General features: G+C 38.1%; 2 protein-coding genes across 3 annotated transcripts in view; one reads left to right on the forward strand and one right to left on the reverse strand.

Annotated features, from left to right (window-relative positions):
- Positions 1 to 111: 111 nt before the first annotated feature.
- Positions 112 to 10,293, reverse strand: tkfc (triokinase/FMN cyclase). The gene is made up of 17 exons (XM_088073995.1): positions 10,001 to 10,293; positions 8,832 to 9,021; positions 8,639 to 8,743; positions 7,599 to 7,786; positions 6,814 to 6,892; positions 6,647 to 6,736; positions 6,096 to 6,130; positions 5,907 to 5,991; positions 5,712 to 5,801; positions 5,322 to 5,438; positions 4,619 to 4,738; positions 4,218 to 4,355; positions 3,153 to 3,259; positions 2,939 to 3,045; positions 2,627 to 2,660; positions 1,759 to 1,851; positions 112 to 1,644 (listed from the first exon to the last, which is right to left on the reverse strand). Exons 1-17 carry the CDS (start codon positions 10,004 to 10,006, stop codon positions 1,486 to 1,488), a joined length of 1,743 nt encoding a protein of 580 aa, XP_087930121.1. The 5' UTR covers positions 10,007 to 10,293; the 3' UTR covers positions 112 to 1,485.
- Positions 10,294 to 11,439: 1,146 nt separating this feature from the next.
- Positions 11,440 to 27,560, forward strand: part of exoc6b (exocyst complex component 6B) — a 141,920-nt gene continuing 125,799 nt past the window's right edge. Inside the window, exons 1-6 of one of the 2 annotated variants that reach the window (XM_088073991.1) lie at positions 11,440 to 11,629; positions 22,515 to 22,680; positions 22,799 to 22,846; positions 23,417 to 23,507; positions 23,904 to 23,949; positions 25,121 to 25,325. In XM_088073991.1, the coding sequence (XP_087930117.1) occupies positions 11,541 to 11,629; positions 22,515 to 22,680; positions 22,799 to 22,846; positions 23,417 to 23,507; positions 23,904 to 23,949; positions 25,121 to 25,325 (645 nt within the window). In that variant the 5' untranslated portion in view covers positions 11,440 to 11,540. The remainder of the gene's footprint in view (positions 11,630 to 22,514; positions 22,681 to 22,798; positions 22,847 to 23,416; positions 23,508 to 23,903; positions 23,950 to 25,120; positions 25,326 to 27,560) is intronic. The other variant, XM_088073992.1, reaches the window with a different exon arrangement.

Raw genomic sequence — 27,560 nt, forward strand, 5'->3', positions numbered from 1 at the left:
GTTTTCATCATAAAAAAAAAAACCACGCATTTATCTCACCGTGTAAACTGTGGCGATTTCTGCAGAAACTACACACACTTCATCAGTGTATGATAAAACATATGTTAACAGTTATTTTATTAGTTAGAATTAACACTGTTTAATCAATAAAGTGCATTTAAATCCACGTACAGCATTTGCTACACAGGAATAGATCTGAATATATTATTACTATTATTAAACTTAAAGGAGCACTTTGTCTATTTTACACACAAAAATCCGTTTGCTAATGTTGAGGAGACAACAAACGAAGAGTCCGAAAGATGTGGGTGTTAACCACAGGGCACATTTTTAAACGAGACATTTCCAGGACTTTTCCAGGGAAATTTTAAAGACCGAACATTCCCTAAAACGACCATCATTGTTGGTTCTTTTTCATTACTATATGATAACTTCAAAAAATATATATTATTGAAAAAAATAATGATTTAAGAACAGGATATAAACGGATTAGGGGAGGGGCATAAAACTTTAAATGGCTGTATTTTGTATTTATTTTACTGCTGATGATTTTAACGTAACTCACACTTTATTTTTTCTTTAAATTTTTTTTGTCGTGATTTTAAATAAATATTTGGGATTTTTTGTTGTCCTTTTTGTCTTTGAAAATTTTGGCTTTTTTTTCCCCAAGGCAATATGTTGTCTTTAAAAAAAAATTTTTTTTTTAACATTTCTTTTTTTTAATCCAAAAATTTGAGAGAGTCAATCACTCAAATTACCTTGGTGAATTGTTTTAAAAGAAAAACAGTATGTACAGTCTGTACTTCAAGCAACAGCCCCAAAATGTATTTTTTTGGCGCTTTGAGCTCCGCAAGCCGAGTGTCATCTAGTTTCATGATATTTGAATTAAGGCAGACATCTCTACGGCGGACACTCTGCAATTTAAACCCAAACTATCTACATTAATAAAAATCACTACAGGTAAGAAGAAAAATATGTATTTTTGATATTTGAGTGAACTGTCCCTTTAAGCCTTTAAAGTTTCAAAATATTTGTTGTCCCTATGCAATATCAAAGAGTATTAAAATGACTAAATGAATGCTTTGATCGCATTTTATTAATAGAAACAAGGAATGTGAGAGGATTGTTAAATTCATGGCTCATACAATACTCTCCTGCTACAAGAGTTTAACTAAATAATTATTCAAATCAGTAATAATATTTTATTTAAGTCTTCTGATTTTTTTTTCAAATTTAAAGGATCGTACAGTTTTTTTTTAATTGTTGTTGTTTTTTTACCATGTACTAAATTTTTAATAATTCTTTACATCATAGATGTTAATTACAGATTATTTTTTTTTATATCTTAGTACATAAAAAGACTTCAAATGTGCTTCAAAGAGGTTAAAAATCACCGTTTTTTCTTTGTTACTGAGGCATTCTAGTGTAATTCTGGTTTTAGTGTGATGATAGGAATGATAATCTGCTGCTGTACTGTTTGTTGAGTTACTTCTGCCCTTCCAGCGACTCCAGCACGGCTCTCAGGATGGCGGCGACAGCCACGGCGCCGGGGTCGGGCAGGTTGACCCTCTCAGCTGCGATGTAGCTGGCTCGCCCCGCCCTCGCCGTGAGGTTACGTGTCGACTCGGCACCCGAGGCCGCTTTCTAGGAAGAGATATGGAAGGCAAAAGATCAAAAACGTGTTGCATATATCATCAGTACTCATGAAGTCGTTTTACCAGCTGCAGACAGGCTCACAATAAAAGCGTGTTTCTGTACCTGAACAGCAGTCTGAAGTACAGCCATCTGCCCACCAGGTGGTGCTGTCGTCAGCTTCATCAGCTCGTCCACAGCAGGACACAAAGCATCCAACTGCAGAGCAACACAGATGTCAACAAAAAGTGACCTTTATGCTTTTACAATAGCCAAGGTGAAGGCCTTATCTCGTGAACGCCAAATCTCAACAAAGCCCTGAGGGAATTTCTTTAAATTTGGCACAAACGTCCCCTGAGACTTAAGGATAAACTCATTAGATTTTGATGGTCATAGGTCAAAAGTCAAGATCACCGTGACCTCGTCTTATAAACAAGATATCTCAAGGACACCTTGAGGGACTTTTTTTTTTTTTTCCAAATTTGGCACAAACATCCACTTGGACTCAAGAATGAATTAACTTGGTGATTGAAGGTCAAAGGTCATATTCTGTTCACAAGAACGAGGAGGATGCAAGGTCAGCATGACTTTGACCTTTGACCACAAAAATCTAATCAGTTCATCTTTGAGTCCACTTTGTGCTAAAGTTGAAGAAATTCCCTCAAGGCACATGCATGAGACAGATGGGGATTCAATGACCTTAACCTTTGACCTTTTATCTAATTGGTTCATTGTTGAATCCTAATTCACATTTTGTCAAAATTTGAAGAAATTCCCCCGAGGCGTTCGCAAGATATCGTATTTACGAGAATGGGACGTACAGACAATATGGACGGATGGGTAACCTGAAAACAAAACGCTGCGGCTATTGCTGGTGCAGAGGCAGAAAAATATATTTATGGCCGACAATAATTACAAAATTTAAACTAGAAAAGAGATAAAAGCATATACTGCATGTGAAGCAGCAGAGAAAATAAAGAAAAAACTTTTTTACCATCGTTCTGTCTCCAGGATCAGCACCGCCGTATCTGAAAGACAAGTGACATTAGAGACTGTTTCTCAATTATTTATTTATCATGTTCATTATTGTTTAATCTGTCAGTTATATGCATTTAATAACAGTTTATTTATACATTAAATTATAATACATTTGGAAAAAGTGCATCACTTTGGTCAGACATACTCTGAACAAGGATTAGCAAGTTTACAATAACTTCTGACAGTTTCATATGTTACTCTGGTACCACAAAAGGGATTATACAGAATATATGTTGCTGAAGTCTTCATGTGTCACACTACTGCTCACCTCCTCATAGCCTGTGTCCCAGCATGCATTGCTCTAGCCCAGGCTGCAGCGTCGCTCTGTGCATCGGTCACATGACCAGCTGCTGCCGTCAGGAACAAACTGTACAGCTGATAGACACGTGAAGAGGAGTGTGTGTGTTTGTGTGTATGTTTTTGTGGGTAAAAATAGCGTAAGATGAGTGATCACAAATGTGACCACGGTGTCGTAAACTTACCGCTCCTGAAGACCCGCCCATCTTCTCCTGCACCAATCCAGCGAGGGCTGAGAGCAGTTGCCCAGGGCAACCAGGGACAACATGATCCTGGAGCCACTCCTGAATGGCTGAATGAGCATTTGCACAATTTAACAAAAAAAGTCTAATAAGAAGCTACGTGTTCTTTGATTTTGTACATTCACTTGCTGTCATTGTTCAGCTTTTGATACCACATACATACTCAACATATAGCCCAAATTTGGCCCCCTGTAGGGTGCCAAGTGGCCCCCCAACCATTTTCTAATTCACAATAAAAATAAAGTGATTCACAGTGGAAATTAGTTTCTTCTAGTTTACATAAGATTCAAGAGTGCATAAAACAGCATAAAAAATAGAGCTTGTTCATCAAAAAAGTGCCAGTGAAGGGTCCCCCACAGCCCCAGCTAACTAAGCCCCAATGTCCTAAAATCAGAGAAATATCCCAAAATGTTCAAAAATCCTATAAATGTCCTAAAATCCTAAAAAGTCCTGAAATCCTAAAAATTTTCTGAAATCCTAAAAACATCCTCAAATCATAGAAATATCCTGAAATCCTAGAAAATAGTTAAAATACTAGAAATGTACTAAACATCTAGAAGTCCAAAAATGTCCTAAAATCCAAGAAATGTCCCGAAATCTGAGAAATGTCACAAAATCCTAGATATGTTTTAAAATCCTAAAAATGCTCTCAAATCCTGGAAAATACCAAAGATTGTAGAAATGTCATGAATCACTGAAACATCCCGAAGTTCCAGAAAAATCCTGAAATCCTAAAAATGTTTTGAAATCCTAGAAATGTCCTGAAGTCCTAAAATTGTCCTAAAAACCTAAACATTTTCTAAAATCCTCAAAATGTCTTAAAATCTTCAAAATATCTTATGATCTTAGCAATTCCCATAAAATCCTAGAAAGGTCCTAAAATCCAAAAAAACGTCCTAAAATCACAGAAACATGTACGGGGCCGCTGCCACTGGTCCCTGGCCTCCTGTCATTTTACAAGTGTCCCCCAAAGTAAGTTCAGCATTGCTGCCACACACTGTTTCTTACCTTTTGCAGCCTGTGCATGAGTGTTCCCACAGTCTCCGTCGCCTGCAGCTCGGTCCAGGGCGTTAAGTTCTTCCTGCTTTTCTAAAAGTGTGGAGCAAACCCTCGCCAACGCTTTACGCATCACAGGACTCAGCGGCCCTGATAGAGGCAAAAAACCAGACATTTATTTATTTATTCACGTATTATTCATTTTTGTCTCACACATTTTCATTGACAGAGATTCAAAAAATGTTTTTAGAATAAAACACCATTCATGACGTATAAGGGTTAGGGTTATGGTTAGGTTATTCACATTTTTACCCCCAAAAAATTACCATAACTTTGAGGCATAATACAGATTCAACATGTAATACAAAGAAATATATTACACACACACACTGCAGGTAACCTTGGAAACTAACCTTCGGAGTGTGTGTCGTCCTGTGGCCGTGTGCTCACAGCAGGAGGGTCTGTCATGTAGCTGCGTCCGCTTACACACACACTGCTGAGGTTTGGCCAGGCGGGGGCGCTTGTCTTAGCGTCTAAATGGGAAAGAGAATGTTTAATAATATGTGTGTGTATTTTTGCTTTTGGTGCTTTGTGAGGACCACCGGCATCTTTTGACATTGTGAGGACATTTTTGGGAACCAGGGTCCGTACTCATTTAAAGCCCTCAAAGGGTAGAGATTTGGTTTTAAAGTTAAGGTTATCATATGGTTAAGATTAAAGGAGTAGTTTAGATCCAGCATGTATATTACCCAAAATCTGAAATGTCTCTTAATATACTTATTACACAATGCATGCATGCTATTTAGTGAGCTTTATAGGTGTTGGCAGGTTGTTTTTGTTTTTTTTACTTCATGACCCATTTTCCGTTGTTTTAAATCTTTATACTATGCTAAGCCAAACACATTTTCACTTCAGCTCCTATCACAACAAAGAGACACAATAATGGAAGTGATCTTCTTATCTCATTCTAGGAAACAAAGCAATTACGCAGATTTTCAACAATTTTGAACAATTTTGAACAATTCCTTGAAGAATACGTTTATGAACTGGGGAATGCATCATGTCAGTGACGGTCCTTACAAGTATGGTAACCCAAACTTGTGTGTGTGTGCTCACCAAACAGTCTCAGTGTTTCCTCGTCGGCTCTCATCAGGGTCAGCGACACTCCTGCCATCTCCAATGATGTCATGAACGACCCTGACATCACCCTGGCAACCACCACACCACGACTCTCTGTAACCATGAAAACTGCCAGTCACATTTCGCAACATCCTCAAGAGATGTTCACCATAAAGCAGGCATATAGCTACGACTTCAGGACATTTCTTGGATTTTAGGACCTTTTGAATTTTTTAGGATGTTTCTAGGATATTAGGATCTTTTTAGGATTTTAGCACATATCTATGATTTATGGACATTTCTAGGATTTTAGGACATACAATAGATTTGTTAAACGTGGGTTTATATATAGTTAACATTAATGCATGTTATTGTATCTTTAGTTACCCAGACAGATGATGACCGCTCTGGTGACCACAGCCATCTCCAGACAAGACAGAGCTCCGAGGTTGTTGACACACACAACCACACTGTCTCCTGAATAACAGAAGAAGGACCCACACACTGAGTACACATACGGAAATAAAAGCAGACAATACAAGTCAACATAAATTAATAAAAATAACATTACACTTAGAGGACCTGACTTAAGAGGCAGATGTGATTGGCTGTCAGGGTTGGTCATGTGATCTATCATGGTCTTCACCACCTCGTCGGCGGACGCCACCTAAATGACAATAAATTAACGCAAATGAAAGACAAGCAAATGAGAACAGTGACAGAAAAAAAGATGCACAGAGTCATATAAGCGATAGATTTAGGCTAAATCACCTTTGACCTTTTGATTCCAGGTTCACCATGAATCCCTGAAACAGTTGGAAAGAGACAAGCCAACATTCAGAAATGCCCAAAATTTACGACAATTCTCTTCTACCATTCATCTCCCTCCATCATTCTTACATATGACTTTAATGGGAAATTTAGCAGATATTTGGGATCCCATATACAGAGTTGTTATGGACTAGGATATCAGTTTGGTCTGGAAAAATATATATATATATAAAAAAAAAATTTAAAAAACATCTCAGTGCTCTTCTTACTAAGTTTCAACTTCCAGGTTGAATAATGAGGAAATATATTTGCTTCCAAAAACATTTTTAAAGAAAACATTTTGGGAAAAAAATCAGCTAAAATTACACTATTTATCATAACCAGTAACTGTTAACACAGAAAGCATTGATGGGTTTTCACATTTCTGATAGTCTTTGAACATATCATGTGTTATTAAACAATAAAAATTCCACAACTTTTTCAAAACTTTTAGGGTACATTTAGTTTTCGACAACTTCTTTCTCCTCCTCCATCTATCCATCGTGTCTCACCCAGTCCCAGCTCCATGTCTCCTGGCGGCAGGTCAAAAGACGGCAGGCAGCCTGGAACGCTGCACGGAGACAGACTCACCCCCAGCGTACCTGCAAACCAACAAAGTGTATCATGACAAGTATACCAAATATTTCTACTTTAAATCGAGTGATAAAAAGAGACTCACCGATCCCCTTCAAAACCTCCGTCACCTTGGAGACGATCTGGTCCAATGAGCAGCCTTCCTCTGCTAAGGCACCTGCCAGCTGACAGACAGCAGGTGAGATGCAACACTTTTATAAACAAAGCAACATCTGTGATGTTGAGCTGCATGATGGGAAGTGTAGGATCTAGTGTTTTTGGAGCTTGATCTATAGGGGGAAATAAAAATCAGGATATATCAACTTCTGTTGCCTCAAAATATAATCCTTTAACCCTATAACTTTATGGAAGTGCTATTCAAAATTACAGGAGTGCTCCTGTAAAATATGGAGGACAAAAATGACTTATGTTTCATGAAAAAAGAACAAATACATTCATAAATTAATTTTTTAAATAAATAAATCAATTAATAAATAAGCAATTAAAAATAGAAAAAATAATTAACAAATAATACATGTGTACATATATAAATACAGGAATACATGAATAAATAAAAACAAATAAATTAACTAAAATAATAAATGTGTAAACCAATAAATAGAATAAATAAATACATAAACAAATAAGGGTATATATAAATATCAGATTAAGAAAGAAATAAATACAAAGTAGAAATAAATACTGAAACATGTAAAGACAATGAACAAATGTTGAATAAAGTTTGAAAATAAAAAAGATAAATTCATAAATGATTAGATAAAAGGTGATAATAAAACAGGACATAAATAAACAAGTAAATGATGCTTTAGCAGCAACAGTATTGTTATCCTTTTGTTTATTTTTACTTTTCTTCTTTTCGTTGTTGTTTACCTTGTGTATGAAGATGGTGCCACACAAGCCTCTCCTCCCAGCCTTACTGGGTTGGTCGAAGGCGCAGTCCTCAGCAACTATCACCATGTCAACAGCGATGCCGTGGTTACGGGCCTGCTCTGCAGCCAGACCAAAGTTGAGGCGGTCTCCGGTGTAGTTCTTCACAATGAGAAGGACTCCGGACGCTCCTGTGAAAGAGGGAGGGACTATACTCTTCAATAAAATGTTATTTAATCAACTTTCACAGTCGTCTGCCATTTAGGGTGTTTTTGCAACAGTCATTCCCTTTGACAGAGCCACATTTGCACCACATTGTACTGTGCAAGTATTTACATTCACAACCAGCTCTCAGAAAACCAAATAATGCAAACTTCTGCTCAGCGGTGGAAGAAGTATTCTGATCTTTTACGTAAAAACACTGATACCACACTGTAAAATACTCTGAAACAAGTGAAAGTCCTGCAAATGTTACTGAAGTAAAGGTATGTATGTATTTTAGGAAAAACAACTGAGGAGAATTAACAATAAAAATACCAAATGCATTAAAATCTTTCAGAAAAACAAACAGAAAAAACACCCCTAAAACTTAAAATGTACAAAAAGAAAACAGAATCTTAAAAACACAATATTATCGGAGAGAAAACACTAAAAAATGAGATTTAAAAACAATCAAAAAAAGCACCACCAAAACAAAAAAATAAAAACAAACAAAAAAAGCAGATTAGTCAAAATTATTGAAAAAAACCCCTCATCTAAATCAAAATTATTTAAATTAAAAAAAAAAACAACCCATAAATATCGGTGATTGATTTTCTGTTGATCAATTGATTGATTAATCAACTATTCAACAAAAAATCCTATTTTATTAACTCTTCTGGTGTTTTTTTATGCAAAAACCTAAAGCATTCAGTAAGCATAAAGGATTAAAAATATAAAGCAAAATAAAAATAAAATTCTCAAGTAAACTATAAGTGCCTCAAATATGTACTTAGGTACAGTACTTGAGTAAAGTACTTAGTTACACTCCTGGTGTGGATTACCTGCGTGGTGTAAGCGGAGAACAGCAGCCAGGATGCTGGCAGGAGGTGGAGAAGCAAACACTCCCCCTGCTACAGCTGCTGACAGCATCCCTGCACCCAGATAACCTGCAGGCCCACAGACAACACGGAGTTAATGTGAAAAATACAACCTGACATGATTAAAGTACTTCATTTTCCAATATTAAGGTTGTACCCCCGTGCGCCGGCTCGTGTCCTGACCCTCCTCCGGACAGCAGGGCCACTTTCCCCCTCAGGTTGTCGAGGTCGGACCGAAGCACGACTCTGTGGCCCTTCAGCAGCGAGAGGCCCCCACTGGCCCTCACGAGGCCGCAGAGAGCCTCGTCCACACAGCTGTCCACTGAGTTTATCAACTTCTGTTTGGGCTTTGAGAGAGAAACACGCAGCTTTGTAAAAAAATTCCAGAAAACTTTTTGCAGAAAAAATGTGGGCGATTTTTTTTCTTCATTTTTTGCAATTTTTAAAGATTTTTTTCTTTTTTTTTAAAAAGTGATTTTTAAATAAGACGTGCCTTCCAAATATGAAGGCCTTTTTTTAATTATTAAATTTTTGCAGATTTACAAAGAAACAAAATTGTGAATTATTTTTACCTAAATAATGTTGGTGATTTTTTGGTGAGAAAACATGGCTTTAAAAAAAAACAATACAATTTTCATCACAGCCACAAACTGTAAAAACAGAAATTATCATTTGATTTTTAAATCTTCAAAGATCCCCAACCACAAGTTTTATTACATTTACAGTTTTGTCAATTTATCACAGCCACATACTGTAAAAATCATGTTTTATTGTACAAATTTGTGAAACAAAATTCCACGACTTCTCCAAAATTTTCTGAGTATATTTATTTTTCCAAAACTTTTCCAGACAAGGAAATTTGTTTTTTGGGAAATTCCATTTTAAGACCACAGGAACCCTGAATTTACCTCGTCCTCCCCTCTATCTTGTACTAACCATCCATCAACCCATAGTGGCATTAACACATACTATAAAGAGTACTTTTACCTTCGACGCATATGTACAGGTAATTTTTGCTGAAGTTAAATGTGAGTACTTTAAATTTGGTCAGAAGTGACAGTAAAATCAAAGTTTACAGAAGCAGCACAATAAACTTTTATGTGCACCATTACCAAACTATAAAAAGCAGGATTTTACAGCTTCAGTTCCGATGTCCCTGCATGGACTCTGGTCCCCGTGAGTCACAAGTGTGCAGAGCAAAGCTAACTGCAGCAGGCTGAAAACACTCCCGTCATGCTCCCTGTCAGCGCGAGCTCACCGTCAGAGTCCCTGCTCACTGCCTGCCTTCACCGGTGTTATTTCACTTCTGTTAAAATGATTATTTACCTCCATTTTTAACGTATCCTCCGTCTTTTCCCGTCTAACAGCAGACTGAACTCTACCTGCCGTATTCAGCAAGAATGGCACCGGATGTAATGATAAGCTGCCTACAAAATAAAAGCGTTTGATTTATCTAATTTCTTTTTCATGGATATATTGTTTTTTTAAATACTCGTCACCTCTTATTTGAGCGCGCTTAAAAGTGCTGTTGAGTTTATTATACACCGAATAATACCGTTCAACACTTCAATTATGTTTGTAGTCTGATATGACGTGGAAATTTTGACTATTTTAGGCGTCCATAGCAATCTAAAATACTGTTTATTAAGAAGTACTCATTTGAAGACACTGGGACTTTGTTATTGTATTAATTCAGCATTTCACACAGGCTAATTAGATATCATTATTATTATTATTATTATTATTATTATTATTATTATTATTATTATTATTATTATTGTTGTTGTTGTTGTTGTTTTTATCAGTACTACAAAATAATAATAATTTAGAAATGCCCTAAAATCATATAAATGTCTTAATATCATAGAAACCACCTAACATTTGGAAATGTCCTAAAATCTTTAAAATGTTCAACAGTCCTACGTGCTAAAACCCCAGAATATCCTAAAATCATTATAATGCCCTAAAATCCTAGAAACATACTAAATCCTGGGCATGTCTTAAAATGCTAAAAACATACTTCAAATCCTAGTCCTAAATCCTAGAACTGTGCTAAAATCGTAACAATGTCCTAAAGTCGTAATATAATAGAAACCACATAATATTCAAAAATTATATTAGAAATTATATTAATATATTAATATTCAGGCCTAAAATCCTATAAATGTGCTAAAATCCTAGAAATGCCCAAAAATCCTATAAATGTCTTAATATCATAGAAACCACCTAACATTCAAAAATGCCATAAAATCCTAAAAATGTCCTAAAATCCTAAAAATGTCCCATAATCCTATGTGCTAAAATCCTAAAAATGTCCTAAGATGCAAGAAATGCCCGAAGATCATATAAATGTCTTAATATCATAGAGACCACCTAACATTCAGAAATGTCCTAAAATCCTAAAAATGTCCTACAATCTTATTTGCTAAAATCCTAGAAATGACCTAAAATCCTAGAAACGTCTTTTACTCCAAGAAGGATCATATAATACACGAAATGTCCTTAGATCCTGGAAATGTCCTAAAACCCTAGAAATGTCCTAAAATCCTTAAAATACCCTAAACTCCCAGAAACTTCCTGAAATCCTAAAATAATGTCCAAACATGTTAGACTCCGGTCTTGGACTTTAGGACATTTTAGCCAAACATTGTAGTTACACTGCACAGGTGTTCCCAGTTGTGTCCTCCTTCATGGCACATCCACGCGCCTCCCCTCGCAAGGTAAGCTCCGCTCGCTCGCGCCGCTCGGTGAAAACATCGAGCCAACCCTCCGGGTCCTCCTGCATGACGCACGGGGTGAGTGGAGCCAGTCCGCTCGGCTCAGCTCGGCTCAGCTCAGCTCGGAACCGTCCGGAGCAACATGCAGGATGGCGAGTGTGGAGACAGCCGCCGAACACGAGCGTATCCTGCGGGAGATCGAGAGCACAGACACCAACTGCATCGGGCCGACCCTCCGGTGAGTGTCTCCCCGGCGGTGAGCCCCGGTGTGCCCGGTGGAGGGCAGCTCCAGCCCGGGGGAGGAGGAGGAGGAGAGCGGCTAGCCGTGATTAGCACCAAGTTAGCAACTCCTCCGAGACTCCGCGAGCTTACTCAAAACTTTAACGGTCGTGTGTCCATTATCGGACAGCTAACCGGCTAACTTTAGCAAACACAAAGGCTAGCTGATTTACATGATAAACAGTCACGTATGAACGCGTACAGCGAGTCCCCGCTGTCAAACGGGTTTGACGCGATATTGTCTCTTTTAGCTTTGTCCTCAAAGTTTGTCAACTTTGTCCAGAGGCATTTTGAGCAACTCGTGCTAAGCTAACTGCGCTAACTAATTGTCATTCTGCTCACTGGTGTCGGAGCTCACAATGAGAGTCGAGTTTGTTTTTGGTTTCTAGGCGCTGTCTCTTTGTGAAAACGCTCCCGTGTTTGTCCCCCGTGTCGGTCAACGTGTGCTTGAGGAGTTTTGGGGGCCGGTTGTTGTGAGTTAGCCGGCTGCTAGGTGGTTAGCAGCAACCAAAATATATCAAGGAGTGTCAAGTGCAGCAGCAGCTCTGTCAAAGCTCCGTCTGTGGACACAATGAATGAGACCCACAGCTGCTGGGGGACATCTGGACCGATCATACACGTTTTCTAGGCTGTTAGGACATTTCTAGGAGTTTAGGACATTTTTAGAATGATATTACATTTCTAGGATTTTAACATGTTTTTAGGATTTTAGCACATCTCTGGGACTATAGGGTGTTGTCTTGGACTTTAGGACATTTCTAAGATTTTAGGACATTTTTAGGACGTTTCTGGGATTTTAGGATGTTTCTGAGATTTTAGGACATTTCAAGGGTTTTGGGATCTTTCTAGGATCTTAGGACATTTCGAGAATTGTAGAATTCTTCTTGGACTTTAGGACGTTTCCAGGATTTTAGGATCTTTCTACGGTTTTAGGACATATACGTTTTTAAGACATTTTTAGAATTCTATTACATTTCTAGGATTTTGGGACATGTCTAGAATTTAGGACATTTCTGGGATTGTAGGATGTTGTCTTGGACTTCAGGATATTCCTAAGATTTCGGGACATTTTTAGGATTTCAGGATGTTTCTGGGATTTTAGGACATTTCAAGGGTTTTAGGATCTTTCTAGGATCTTCGGACATTTTGAGAATTGTAGAATTTTTCTTGGACTTGAGGATGTTTCCAAAATTTTAGGACATTTTTAGGATTTTAGGATCTTTCTACGGTTTTAGAACATATAGGTTTTTAAGACATTTTTAGAATTCTATTACATTTCTAGGATTTTGGGACATGTCTAGAATTTAGGACATTTCTGGGATTGTAGGATGTTGTCTTGGACTTCAGGATATTCCTAAGATTTCGGGACATTTTTAGGATTTCAGGATGTTTCTGGGATTTTAGGACATTTCAAGGGTTTTAGGATCTTTCTAGGATCTTCGGACATTTTGAGAATTGTAGAATTTTTCTTGGACTTGAGGATGTTTCCAAAATTTTAGGACATTTTTAGGATTTTAGGATCTTTCTACGGTTTTAGGACATATAGGTTTTTAAGACATTTTTAGAATTGTATTACATTTCTAGGATTTTGGGACATGTCTAGAATTTAGGACATTTCTGGGATTGTAGGATGTTGTCTTGGACTTCAGGACATTTCTAAGATTTTGGGACATTTTTAGGATTTCAGGATGTTTCTGGGATTTTAGGGCATTATAAGGATTTTTAGGACATTGGATTTTTCTAGGATTTTAGGACATTTTTAGGATGTTAGGTGGTTTCTAGCATTTTAAGACATTACTAGGATTTTAGTATGGTTATAGCATTTTAGGGCATTATAAGGATTTATGACATTTCTGGGGTTTTAGAATATCTCTAGGATCTTAGGACATTTCTCAGATTTGCACCTTATGGGGGGCCAGATTTGGGCTGTACTTTGAGTATCACTGTCCTCGGGGTCACATTTGAAGTGATTATACTCCACACAGAGAGCCACTGGTTGGTGTTTTTTTATGTGTTTTGAATGCTGATGAGTGTTTAGACTGCTGCTGTCATAATTTAATGGAAACTGCGTTTACAGGCTGAATGACTTTTCTGTTTGTTTTTGGGGTTTCTGCCAGGCTACATGGTTTCACGTCCCATTAGTGGGGAGGATGCAGAATTAGTTCAGCTGAGTTTGGAGCTGAAACGGGCATCAGCCTGTTTTCTGCTCAGATTTCATGTGTAGATGTTTTTTATAAGTTAGACCTCCAGAAGTGCTTAGTTGTTGCTAATTTTTATCCATTTATTACTTAAAAACTGCATGTTTCATTTAAAGGAGGGCTGGGACGCTCTACCTGCTTTGCTTGGGGGCCACTTCTGCAGAATGACAGGCGGCCAGGGGCCAATCGCAGCAGCCATGTTTGATTTGAGGATGCTTCTAGGATTTTGGGACATTTCGAGGACTTGAAGACATTTCTAGGATTTTGCAAAATTTTTAAGATTTTAGGATATTTCCAGGATTTTCAGATGTTTCTAGGATTTAGGAACTTTCTTGAATTTTATTGCATTTCTAGGATTTAAGGACATTTCTTGTAGGATGTTAGGATGTTTCTAGAATTTCTCAGATTGTACGGCATTTAGGAAATGTCCAAATATGCGAGAAATGACCCCAAATCCTCGGCCCCTTTTTGCAAAAGTGGCCCCCAAGCAAAGCAGGCTAAGTATCCCTGCTTTATCGTAACAAAAACACAGCGATTTTTATTTTTTTTTTAAATTATTTGTATTTCTGGTGATTACACACTAAAGAAAACACACTTATAATCCATTTCTGCCAATATATCCCCCTTTATCCTACACACTGGACCTTTTAAGCATCTTCTAAAAATGGTCCTTTTGTGCCGTCTCAGAATACGACGTGTCCTTGGCCAGAGGTCTTTGAACTGATTGTCCAAAGCGGAAATAGGTAGTGAATGAACAGGGAAATGCACCAGAGGAACTGGGCTATTGAAGGCTTGTAAAAGGTGTGTGTGTGTGTGTGTGTGTGTGTGTGTGTGTGTGTGTGTGTGTGTGTGTGTGCTTTCTTCTTGTCCCTGTGTTGGTCATTCTCTCCTAATAGTAACGTGCTTGTTATGTAGGCTAATTACTGTGCCTGATGGGAGGTGTGTGTGTGTGTGTGTGTGTGTGTGTGTGTGTGTGTGTGTGTGTGTGTGTGTGTGTGTGTGTGTGTGTGTGTGTTTGTTTACTGGCCCGCTCAAGATCCAGTTGCCATACAACTTGACAGCTTAGTGTGACACCTCTGGCTGCCACATTCTCCTCTGAGTGTGTTTGCGTGCAGTCCAGAGTCCCGGTGAGCGACGTCGGCGGGCGAGCAGACAGCACGAATATGATTTTTCTATCTGCGTGTGATGTTTCGGCTCTTCCTGTTTCTGTCAGACTGAGTCTCAGTGTTTCCAGGGCACACTCACACACTCAAAATATAACAACACAGTCTATGTTTGGATCTGTCAGCTTCATCATTGGCTTCTGTTTTTTTCTTTTTCAGCCCGGAGTGATGTTAAAAAGAGAAAATTTTAATAGAGTAATGTATCAGATGATAAAAGACGCTGCTGTTGGCTTTGAAAGCATATTTTTGGATGGTGCGTGTAAAGGCAGTGATTATAAACAGTTTCCTTTCTGGTGCTATTTTTATCTTTATGCCAAAGACCAGAGATACTCAACCTGCTTTGCTTGGGGTCACTTTTGCAAAACGACAAGAGGACTGGGACAAGTCGCAGCAAACATACATGTTTCCAGGATTTTAGGATGTTTCTTGGACTTAGGACTTTTAAAGATTTTTAGGTCGTGTTAAGTATTCTAGGACCTTTCACAGATTTTATGAAGTTTTTTGGACATTTGTGGAACTTTTGGAGGTTTCAAGGATTTTACGATTTTATAGGACTTAGGACATTTTGCAGATTTTAAGACGTTTTTAGGGATTTTTCTAGGATTTTAGGACATTTCTTGGATTGTAGGAAGTTTGTAGGACTTAGCATGTTTCTAGGATTTTAGGATGTTTCTCGGATTATATGATGTTTTAGGACGTGTGGGATTTTAGGACATTTGTGGGAATTTAGGAAGGTTCTAGGATTTGAAGAAGTTATTAGGATTTTTCTACGATTTTAGGACATTTCTCAGATTGTAGGAAGTTTTTAGGATTTTAGGTTGTAAGGTTTAACTTTTGAATGTTTTTAGGAATTTAGGACGACATTTTTCACATTATAACACGTTTCTAAGCTTTTAGGACGTTTCTAGGATTTCAGCACATTTAGGAGTGAAGGACATGTCTCGGATTTTAGGAAGTTTTTAGGATTTTAGGACATTTCTTAGATTGTAGGAAGTTTCTAGGTTTTAGCATGTTTCTAGGATTTTAGGATGTTTCTCGGATTTCAGGACATTCGTGGGCTTTTAGCAAGGTTCTTGGATTTTAAGAAGTTATTAGGATTTTAGGATTTTTCTAGGATTTCAGGACATTTCTCGGATTGTTGAAAGTTTTTAGGATTCTAGGAAGTTTCTAGGATTTCAGCACATTTCTAGGATTTAAGGGCATTTCTCATATTTTAAGATGTTTCTAGGATTTTAGGACATTTATCAAAAATCACGGTGGTGGTGTGTGCGTGTGTTAGTGTGTGTCCTCCTGCAGCAGCAGTGTGCAGGTTGAGGCCGGCTGCAGCATTCCTGCCTGACAGCAGAATAACTCAGGATAAATCTGTCAGGAGCAGAGCTGATCCGTCAGCCAGCTCCCTCAGGTTACAAACATTCACCTAAAGTCAGGTCTAATTTTCCTCCGAATTGTTAAAATATTATTACACAGTATTTGAAGACTTTTAATGCCTGTGGAGTTATCAGCATATATTTATTCATGTCTATTTTAAACATATCAGACTAAGAAGATTGAGTCTAAATCTGTCTTTCTGTTCCTCTGTTTTTATTTTCCCCTCTTTGAGTTTAACTCTGCTTTTCAGTTCTCGTTCCAACACCAATTATCCTGAGACTTTACAGTTCACATAAACACAGAGGAGCAGTTTGAGGGCAGAAAGGCTGATGATCACAGGGCTGCTGTGATTATAAAAACAAGAGTGATGAGAGAGTCACTTCAAAGAGAGATTAAAAAGACGGACAGTGGATGACAGAGCAGTTCTCAGCAGTGTCCCCGTGTCTGCTACAGCACACACATTTAGCACCAACATTGCGAACAAATGCAAGAAAATGTAGCAATCAATACATAAACAAAGTGCTTTTCTTCCACAGGGCATGTCTTTTTTCTCATTATTGCTAAAGGCTCTCTATAGAAGTAGTTATGTGAATTAGCCGGGCGATACGGACCAAACATCACATCTTGGTATTTTATGGCTGACTGGCAATTATACAGTATTAAGTGCAAGGATGTGCTTTAAAGCCATTTGGGGCACAACAGTGATGCAGTCAGGACCAAGGTGCTTTAGCAGAGGTCTGTAAGCTTTACTGAAGTGTCCTGAATTTTTAAAGAATAATAAAAACAAAAATACCCAAAACTTTTCAAAGAAAAAAATGGACAAAAATGTTTGAATGGAAAAAAAAAAATCATTCAAAAGGAAAACAATTGCCAAAATATTTTAAAGAAAAAAAAAAATCCTCAGAATTTAAAGGGAAAAAAAAGTCACAGATTTTTGTCTTTGAATATTGAAAAAGTTATTAAAGCAAAATTGCCAAATTATGTCTTTAAACATGCCAAGTTATTTTACACGAAAAAAGCAAAACTTTAAAAAATTAACTTTTATTATTCTTATCACTCATATTCATTATTTAAAAATAAATAAGCTTAAAAAAGCTATAATACAGTTATGAAAAAGAGCTGATAAGTATCGATGGCCGTTTTGGAGAACGTGTGGTCTTGCCTAAAAGTCATGGAAATGTCCTGAGTGTTTATTGGTAAAAATGTGTGTGAACCCTGGACTTGTATCTTGACTGTTGCTGACTGATTGTGTAGTTTTTGTGTGCAGCTTCAGAAATAGTTGAATGTGTCACAACCGCTCATATTTGTTATCTGTGTTTGTCTGCGGGCTGAGCTCATTCCAAGGTGTGCTGTTTGTGACATCGACTAATCTAATCAGCCGTCTACAGTCGAGCTGCTGCGAGCGTGGAGAAGCTCGTCAGTGACTTAGAAACTCTCCCTCTGTGTGTGTGTGTGTGTGTGTGTGTGTGTGTGTGTGTGTGTGTGTGTGTGTGTGTGTGTGTGTGTGAGAGAAAGTGAGCTCCACCCTGTGTCTAACAGCGTGCAGCTGGTGAGTTGCTTCAATGACAGGGGACCTTCATGTGTGTGGTTTTCTGCTTTACATCCATAGAAAATGCTTGTTTCTGATTGGTCGTGCTCATATATAGAAGCTTTGCCGGACAGTTAAACCACTGTTTAAATCAGAGCGCAGTGTTTGTTAAACTGCAGGTAACCATAGCAACAATACTGAGGCTTTGCCGTCACCTGGTGAGAGTGCGCTAACCATGAGTTAAACTCTTTGTTTTTCTTGTGGCCACGGTATAAACGTCAGAAAGTAATAGACCGTCTGAGGTATAATTTTTGATGTTAGTCATTGTGTTCTCTACACACACTGGAGATTACAGTCCAACCTTTGTTTTCAGACTAAATATGCAGTGAAATTTTGTGCAAATGCTTGATGCTTCCTGACAGGTTTTGGTTTGGTTTTGGCTGATGTCTGGTTCTGGTGTGTATTCAGTCTCGTGGTCCTCAGCAGTTCTCTGATTTACTGGTCCCGCATCTGTCACACGTGGCATCACTCACTGAATATACATGCACAAAATATTCATTTTTTAGTCCTTATTTCGAAAATAAATTTTCCTACTAAGTAGGGGTCGACAGATTATCAGCCTGGCTGATTAATTCTGCTGATATTTAGTATTTTGCAGATTTTCTGCATCTGCATTTTATTTTAATGATTGCAGATAAATTTAATAAATTAAAACATGCAAAGAAAGTGTCAGCATGGGAGGAACTTTTACTTTGTAAAGCTTTGGGGCTGAACTGATTAGTATCTGGTGGTCAAAGGTCAAGGTCATGGTGATGTTATAAAACATGTTTTCTGACCATAACTAAAGAACTAATTTGCTAATTAGGACAAAAGTTCACACAAAAGTCTAAAAAGATTTTAAAATTTAGTGCTGACATTTTCTATCCAAAAGGTCATAGGTCAACTATGACATCACAATGTTCTGCAAAAACCGTGTGGTGGTCGTTTTAGTTCGATAGGATTCTGATTTTGTCCTCTGCCACGTTGCAGAGCTCTGGATGGAATATTCTCACATATCAGACATTTCGCACGGCCCAAATAAATCTGAATTTACCGGGTGTGTGTGTGTGTGTGTGTGTGTGTGTGTGTGTGTGTGTGTGTAGGGAGTAACTTGCCACAAGCTTGTTACAGCAGCTGACACACACCCTGCTGAGTCATCAGTCTGTTGTTGTCTGTGCACCAACACACACACACACACACACACACACACACACACACACACACACACACACACACACACACTCATTTATGCACACTCATTTATGCACTCAGGGGTTGGTGTGCTCGTCTTAAGTGGGTTAAGATCCTATTTAGCCAGCTGTCAAGCTCACACACACACACACACACACACACACACACACACACACACACACACACACTCATTTATGCATACACACGCACACAGCTGTTTACAGTGATGTCATAATTCAGAGCAGCTTTCTTGGAAGTTCTTGTCACTGCTCCCTGTTTCAAACTGTTAGTTCCCCAAATTTGTCCAAACAGCCATCTTTTCCCCATGCTCCTCCTCTTCAGTGACGCTGTCATCCACTCATCTCACACCACCTCCTTCATAAATCTCCATCCTACCATTTCTTTTCACCCTCCGTCGCTCTTTTTCCGCTCTTCTCTCTATGTAGTTTGTGTTTCGCTGATTACTTACTGCTGCTGACAACAAACTCAAAGACACTCAAAGATGAGAACAAGGAAAAGGAGAATATTGTGCTTTTAGATTTTTGTTGCAGATAACAGAAAAAAAGTGAAAAGAATAACTAACAGCCATTTTCAATTTTTTGATAAATGTGGACACATAAATATGCTGGAAGTAGGCCAAAAACAGCTGGAAAATCTATTAATGGTGGCAAATGTTTTAATTGTGGCAGCTCATTATTAATCAATGAATGTGTGTGAATACAGTGTTATGTAGATAAAATGCATATTAAAAAATAATTGATGAGAAATTATTGTCTGTCGGTGAAAATATCACCAAGTAACCACAAAGCTGAATGTGGCAGATTTGAATAAAACAAGTCGTCTGTCAAATTATGTGTTAAACTGCTCTCAGGTGTGCTAGAAAAAATAAAACGGGAGTATTTTTGTGTACAAGCCGTCTGTGTAATAGCCATTATAGTGCTTCCTGTGTTCTTTTCCTTCCAAAAACAGCACAACACACACACACACACACACACACACACACACACACACACACACACACACACACACACACACACACCTGTGTATGTCTTGACTCCACCACCCTTCCTCCTGTTGACCAGGAAATGCCCGACTTGTACAATAGAGCAGGTCTGACGCCACGGAGGGCTTTCTTTAGACACACACATGCACTCGCACACGCACGCATGCACACACACACACGCACGCACGCACACACACACACACACACGCACACACACACACACAGAGGCACACACAAACACCAGCCACAGTGTTTGCACATCGAACAAAGAAATGTCATAAATCTGAAACGAATACAATGAAATTTAAAAAACGTGTGCATTTTTGAGCGTGTGTGTTAACAAAGGTGCAGCCGCTGCCCTCGACACACAGTTAAGTCACTGAATTAAAATATAAACATAGAAATAATACCATAAACAGATGACTGAATGAGGATGTCCGCTGTGTGTCTAGACGATATGAGAAGGCAATAAACAGGAGAGAGAAAGAGATAATATTATCAACGTGTCAGCTGTTAGGTGGATTAAATGATAATCCAGATTAGTTTTGTGGATGCTCGGATCATAGTTACAATCATACTGTAGTATTATAAGTACGGGTCAACGATATTTGTTTTTTAGGGCCGATAACTTAATGAGACCAGTGACAGATATGCATTTACAATAAAAATGAAAATATTTCTCTCGAAATCTAGAATTTGTAATATACAAACAACACTTCCATGCTGACACTTTTTTACTTACTAAGTTTATCTGTGGTCATTCAAATAAAAAGTTGATACAGATAATCTGCAAAATTCACAATATGAAATAATAATCGTCCAGGCTGCTAATCTGTCAACCTCTAATCATAAGCAGCAGAGACGTACAGCTTGCTAAATGTAAAGAAGGATGACTTAATTCTCCTGTGAAGTCTCTGAACAATAGCTGTTTCCTGAGTGTGTGTACGAGTTGAGGTCGTGTGTGTTCGCAGTGTGTGCCTGGTACCTCAGAGAGGTGAGCACGAGCAGCTCCTCTTCTTTGCTCCGCACATTTCCAACACAGAAAGTGTGAAATGTTTCACAAAATCAGGATTTTCCAACCAAATCAGATGGAGTCAGTTAATCAGTGGATAAACACATCAAAAAATCTTTTTTTTGTTGCTGAATTTAAAATTAAAGGCTGCTGTCATCAAAGTTTTGGCCTTTTTTGAGCAGAATAGTTGCTGATTGATTTTCTTCCCATCAACTAATCCATTAATTACATAAATGTTTTAGTCAGAGGAAGTTAAAATAAAATTGAGTAAAATAAAACATTTTTAAAGTAAAGCGTACTATGACAAAGTGTGCTGTGAACAGGTGTTATCATACGTAGTATGGACTTGTGACAGCATTTCTCATACTGTTGACATGTCCTTAAGCAAGGCATTAAAGCATAAACTTGCCTAAAGCTCAAAATTAAAGCAGGCTGTGATTGGTGAAAGTGTGCAGATGAGGAGCAGAGTGTTGATGAAGAGCAGTACAATAACGCCCCCTAAAGACGCATATTGTAAATGCACCCTTTCCCATCCCCCTCTGCCTCGCCCGTCTTCTGTCACTTGCAGAGCGTTTAATTAGCAGCTAATGAGTTTTTCAGCAATTTATTTGTTGTCTTTTGAGATCTTTCAGTGATTCAATAAAGTTGCTTTTAACACATGGCATTTTTTTTTTTTTTTAAATACTTGTTTATTTGACATTAAATATTGCTACATATATCAAATAAACAGTAGATGTGGTGCATACAGGTTTATAGCCAGGGCTGATTTGCAAACCCCTGTCCCTGGTTAGGCGCTTAGAATTTAAACAGGAAATGTATGAAAGCTGAGCTTGGAGTAATAAAACCCAATAATACAACACAATATATACAATAAAAGTGAGTTTAAGTGGATGTTAATGCATTATTACAGTCTATAGGGCCAGTGAAATTGGTCTAAAAATCTCTCAAAATTTTGAAATGTGTCACTGTTGTATTTAAAATGTTTATGTGCACAGAAAAGCAAATATTTGCAAGCTGGGCAAATTGTTTTGATTTAAAAAAAAAAACATGGGAAGAAAGCAATAAGTGATGAAAGAAAAAGAAACAGATATGAAAAAGAAAGCAAAAAAATAAATAAACAAGGGAATGCCTTGAAAAACAATTCTATGAGACAATTAAAACTTAAAAACAATGAAGTAAAATATAGAATTACAAATGTATTTTTTTGTCAGCTGTTTTCAATAAATCAAACTAATTTGCTCAGAGTTCAAATGTTTAAATACTTTTTAGGGGTAAAATAAAACTTTCAAAAGTTGCTCTTTGATTTCACAGGATTTTAAATCATGTCGTTCTTTTTGACCAGGTCGGTGTACGACGGTCGGGAACATGGCCTCTTCATGGAGAAGCTGGACGCGCGGATCAGGAACCACGACCGAGAGATCGAGAAGATGTGTAACCATCACTTCCAGGGATTCGTCGACTCCATCACAGAGCTGCTCAAAGTGCGAGGGGAGGCGCAGAAACTGAAGGTAAGGAGGGAACCGGAGGACCATTCAAAGATTTAGAGAATTATGAAGATTTTGAGCTCTGTGTTTGATTTTACTTCTTGATGTTTTTTTCTCACGTGTTTGTTGTTTTGTCTCTCAGAGTCAGGTGACTGAGACCAACAGGAGGCTTCAGGATGATGGCAAAGAGGTAGGTTCAGAGCTGATATGGTCATGCAAAAATTTGAATATTAGGGTGTGTGTGTGTGTGTGTTTGTTTGTTTGTTTGTTTGTTTGTTTGTTGGGTGGGAAATTGGAAAAAAACAAACAAAAATAAACAAGACAAAAAAAACAAAACAAAACGTTATCCTTAATATCTGGGAGTAACATTCATCTAAAGTACAGCCCTTTAAAGTCGTATGCCCCGTAATTATTTGACATCCCTCTCTCTTTTTGCCCCACCCCCTCCCCTCTTGTGAATAAATAACTGTCCTTAAGTTATACTATAATATTCAGTTCTGATCCTGTTCAGAATTTATTACATTTTTTATTTTTTTTTTTAAAAGCTATTACTTAGTAATGAAAAAGAACTAACTGGAGTATGGATGGACGTTTCAGATAATGTACGGTCTTAAAAATATGACTCAAAGTCATGGAAATTTATTGTTAAAATGTGTATGAACCCTGTAAGTTATCTCCTTCACAAACATCTGTTCCATCGGTTTTCTGGAGACTTCTTAACTTATGCTGCTTTCTTCATCTCCTCTTTCTCCTCCTGCAGATCATCGGCTCGATGGAGGAGCTGCAGCAGTGTCGTGTGCAGCAGAGAAACATCGCCACCACCATCGACAAACTGACACACTGCTTACCAGGTAAAAGACCAGATATGAGCATTAAGTGCACAGTGTGGAGTACCTCTGGGCTGATATTCAGGCCCTCAGAAATTCTGGTTCTACAGCGGTTTTTCACCCCCTTAAAGCCTTTACATACCAGTGGTGTTTTCTTTTGTCTGTGCTATTAATTCACTTCAGTTTTCAAAACAAGGTGAAAAAATGTTTTTATCGTATATAAATGCACCAACCAATCAGTTACACCTCCACTTATGAGGTTTATCAAACAGGAACATAGAGCTTCCGTAGTCTGAACCAAGACAACAAACTTTATTACTCCTTTCAACTTCGACGAAGGCAGGAAGTACCAGATCTGGTCTTTGTGTTCTTACCTTCACACAGGATTAATCGTCTTTGTTTCGTCTTTCTCCTCCTTAGTGCTGGAGATGTACAGCAGACTTCAGGAGCAGATGAAGGCCAAAAGGTAAGTTACGGACTCCTTTTTTTGGGGGGTTATATCTCTGTCTTATTCTGCACATCTTATAGTTTGAGTATCAACATGTGGGATATGTAGATATGATAGATATGTAGTTTTTACAGTTGCTGGTAGGGATAAATGGTGTAGTTTTTGCAGTGTTTTAAAGAAACTTGGAAGGCACCAAAAAACAAAAACATTTTTTTTCTTAAAAATATAAATAAATAAATTTAATTAAGAAAAAAAGCAAGAATATTTATTTAAAAAAAAAATATTTTCACCTTTATTTTTAAATGGAAAAAAGGTAAAAATTGCCAAAATCTTGAAACATTTTTAAAGAAAAAAATCATTTTTTTCTTGATTTTTTTTTTTAAGAAAAAAAAGTCAAAATATTTCATTTAAAATCCCTAAAATTTTTAAAGTAAAAAAGGCCAAAATTTTGAATATCACCATTTTTAAAGAAAAATATTATTAATATTATTATTGTAAAAATTGCCATGAATTTTTTTAGAAAATAAATTTTAAAAAAATCCAAAAACTTCTAAAGAAAAAAAAAGCCAAAAACTTTGAAGAAAACATACCCGAAGCTGATCTTTATATGTATTTGAATAGTTATTGCATAAGTAGACGGTGCACTTGGACCGTCTTGACTGTTGTTTCTAACTGTGGGCACCAGATGGAGCCAGAACATTTAGAATAGAAATGCAGGCTGCTTCGCCCTCTCTCTCCTGCCTGCCCTCGCTCTGACCTGCAGACAGGAGTCTGGTTGGTCATAAATTTGTCGTTTGTTTGTGTGTTTTTCTACTTCTCTCTGTCCTGCGGTTGCTGGGCCCGCAGAGAGCAGCGAGAGGTCAGCCAACAGCGACTGCTCCTCGATAGAGAGAGAGATGCAGTGGAGTGAAGTGGGCTGAAGTGTTTGGGGGATATTGTATTGCTAAAGATCCCCGAGGTGTATCTGAGTGTAGTTATTTCTGTGTGTGTGTGTTGCTGTTTGCTTTTGGTTATGCATCTGACAGCCAGAACATTGTTTTATTGCTGTGTTTCTGTTAGTTTTGCAAGTGTTTCTTAATGTAACCTGGAAGTCGGGTTTAATCTGCACAAACCTAAAAAGATAAACCGTCTGTGTGAGGACAGAAAACTCAGATGACTATGTTTGAATAAATGTGTGTGTGTTTGTCAGGTACTACCCGGCGCTGCGGACATTGGAGCAACTGGAGCACACGTGCCTTCCCCGGGCGGGTCAGTACCGCTTCTGCACCATTATGGCAGAAAACATCCCGAAACTGAGGACTCAGATCCGCGAAACGGCCATGACGCAGCTGAGAGACTTCCTGGAGAGCATCAGGAAACACTCGGACAAGATCGGAGAGACCGCCATCAAGCAGGTACAGAGACACACATCACTGCGCATCAACAATATACAGTTAAAAGAGCTCCATCGATTTAGCATCACAGTCTTCTAACAGTTTCAGACTCATGATGGACAGATAAAAAAAGGTTCAAAATCTGAGCAAAAACAACTCTGCTCTGATCTCTGCTACGTTCACATTTCATAGATTATAACAAATATTCACATTAATGATGTATTATCCTCGCACAGTGTGAACGCATGGCTTTCTGATGCTTCAAAATAGCAAAACTATGCCAATTGGTGCACCAAAGGGCACAAATAAATTCAAAAAGTATTCACCCAACTTAGCCTTTTTCCTATTTTGTTTCAACTTGTATTATTTCTGGGCTTTTTCCTTTGAATTTGTCATTTTTTTTATTGTCCACCGATGATGTCATCATTTACCGTGTTTGGCATATGGAGAAAATACGTGCCGTTTCCGTTAGGTGCACTGTCACAGTCAGGGTTGCTGGAAATGACTGAAATATTCCAGGCTGTGATAGTAAAAATAAAAAATTAAAAAAATTAAATGTAGTATATTGAAAATAATTCATGTTTTGTGTTTTTTTTTTTAAAAATCTATAAACATAGTGGCAAAACTGTCTTTTAAAGGGTAAAAATTCTGAAAATGAATGAATATTTGATATGTATGATTAAAAACATTGAAAAGTAGAAAATCATATTAATTTGTAATTTTTTTTTAGAATTTGATTTTGAAAAGTGTGAACTGTGTTTAATATTAAAACGGGCTGTAAGGGTTAAATGACTAATGAAATGTGTGTGTGTGTGTGTGTGTGTGTGTGTGTGTGTGTGTGTTTGCTGATAAGGGCTGTACAGTGTTACGAGCTCTTCTGCTTTCGCACCACAATTGTTTTTTGTTCCCCATCATGTATTTCTCTGTCTGCTAATCAGAAGCAGCTTCTGTGTGTGTGTGTGTGTGTGTGTGTGTGTGTGTGTGTGTGTGTGTGTGTGTGTGTGTGTGTGTGTGTGTGTGAGCATGAGCATGCATGTGTGTCTTTCTTTGTGGTTCCACTGCCAGTAAACAAGCATGTAGGCGCTGCAGGAGACACTGTGGCCTGTCAGTGAACACACACACACACACACACACACACACACACACACACACACACACACACACACACACACACACACACCCTGCTTTTCAGCACTTACCTAATTGTTTTTCTGTTTTCCAAGGCCAAGGAAGTTATATAGCATGAGTGTGTGTTTGTGTGTGTGTTTTTTTGGGCTCTCGTGTGGGATCCGAAGCTCAAAGTCAGGCCTCCTTGTTTATTTGTGTGCCTCCATTATTTGGGGAATGTTGTTCCATGGGATTTCAGGATGAAGGGGTGGGATGGGAAGGAGGACGGAGCGGTCGACGACAGACAGACGAGCGGAAGGAGACTCGGAGAAAAGTGGCGCGCAGCTGGTCGTGTCGTGTGTTCTCATCACGACTTCCTCTGTTATTGATTGTAGTTTTTGACATTTTGCAAATAGCTGAAATCCCCGGTTTGAAACTGGCCTCTGATCTTTGTGTCAAAGCAGCTGTGGCTGAAGAGGAGGCTGTCCACTAGGTCCTTCTGTCCAAGTGTCCTCGGGGAAGACACTGAACCCCAAATTTCTTTCCATGGTTAGACTATCACCTTGCAGGGTGCCATCGGTGTGCGAATGCATGCATGAGGAGCAAATCTGGATAAAAACACATTATAGGGCGCCCTGTAGCTCAGCTGGTAGAGCGGGCGCCCCATGTACAGAGGCTACATCTTCGCTGCAGCGGCCGCAGGTTCGATTCCAGCCTTGGCTCTTTGCTGCATATCATCCCCGCTGTCTCCCCTTCCTCATATGCAGAGTAAAAAACACAAAATCACCAAGAAAGCTCTCAAAATGCCACATATTTCCCATTTCTGTCACTAAACAAAATATTGGTTTATGATATGTTAATTGTCTTTAATGTGCTCCACTTTTAAAATGATAATCTAATTTTCTCATTGGTCCAAAAATATGGTTTTTGTCATAATAAAAATTTGGGCACAATGAAACTGTCCTTCAGTTTTGGTTATTAGAATTTTGGTCTCAAATTTCAGTCTGAGTGGCATTTAAAAAAGACTTAAAAAGCCTTAAATATTATTTTCTTTAAGCTGCAGGAACCCTGAGATAGCAAAAGGCCCAACTGTGAACACTGAATTATTGAATTAATTATTTATTTATTTCTCACGGTGAAACCCTTTTT

Source organism: Plectropomus leopardus, chromosome 23, assembly GCF_026936395.1.
Source record: "Plectropomus leopardus strain MGB_pleo_1.0 chromosome 23, ASM2693639v1, whole genome shotgun sequence".
Lineage (NCBI taxonomy): Eukaryota > Metazoa > Chordata > Actinopteri > Perciformes > Serranidae > Plectropomus > Plectropomus leopardus.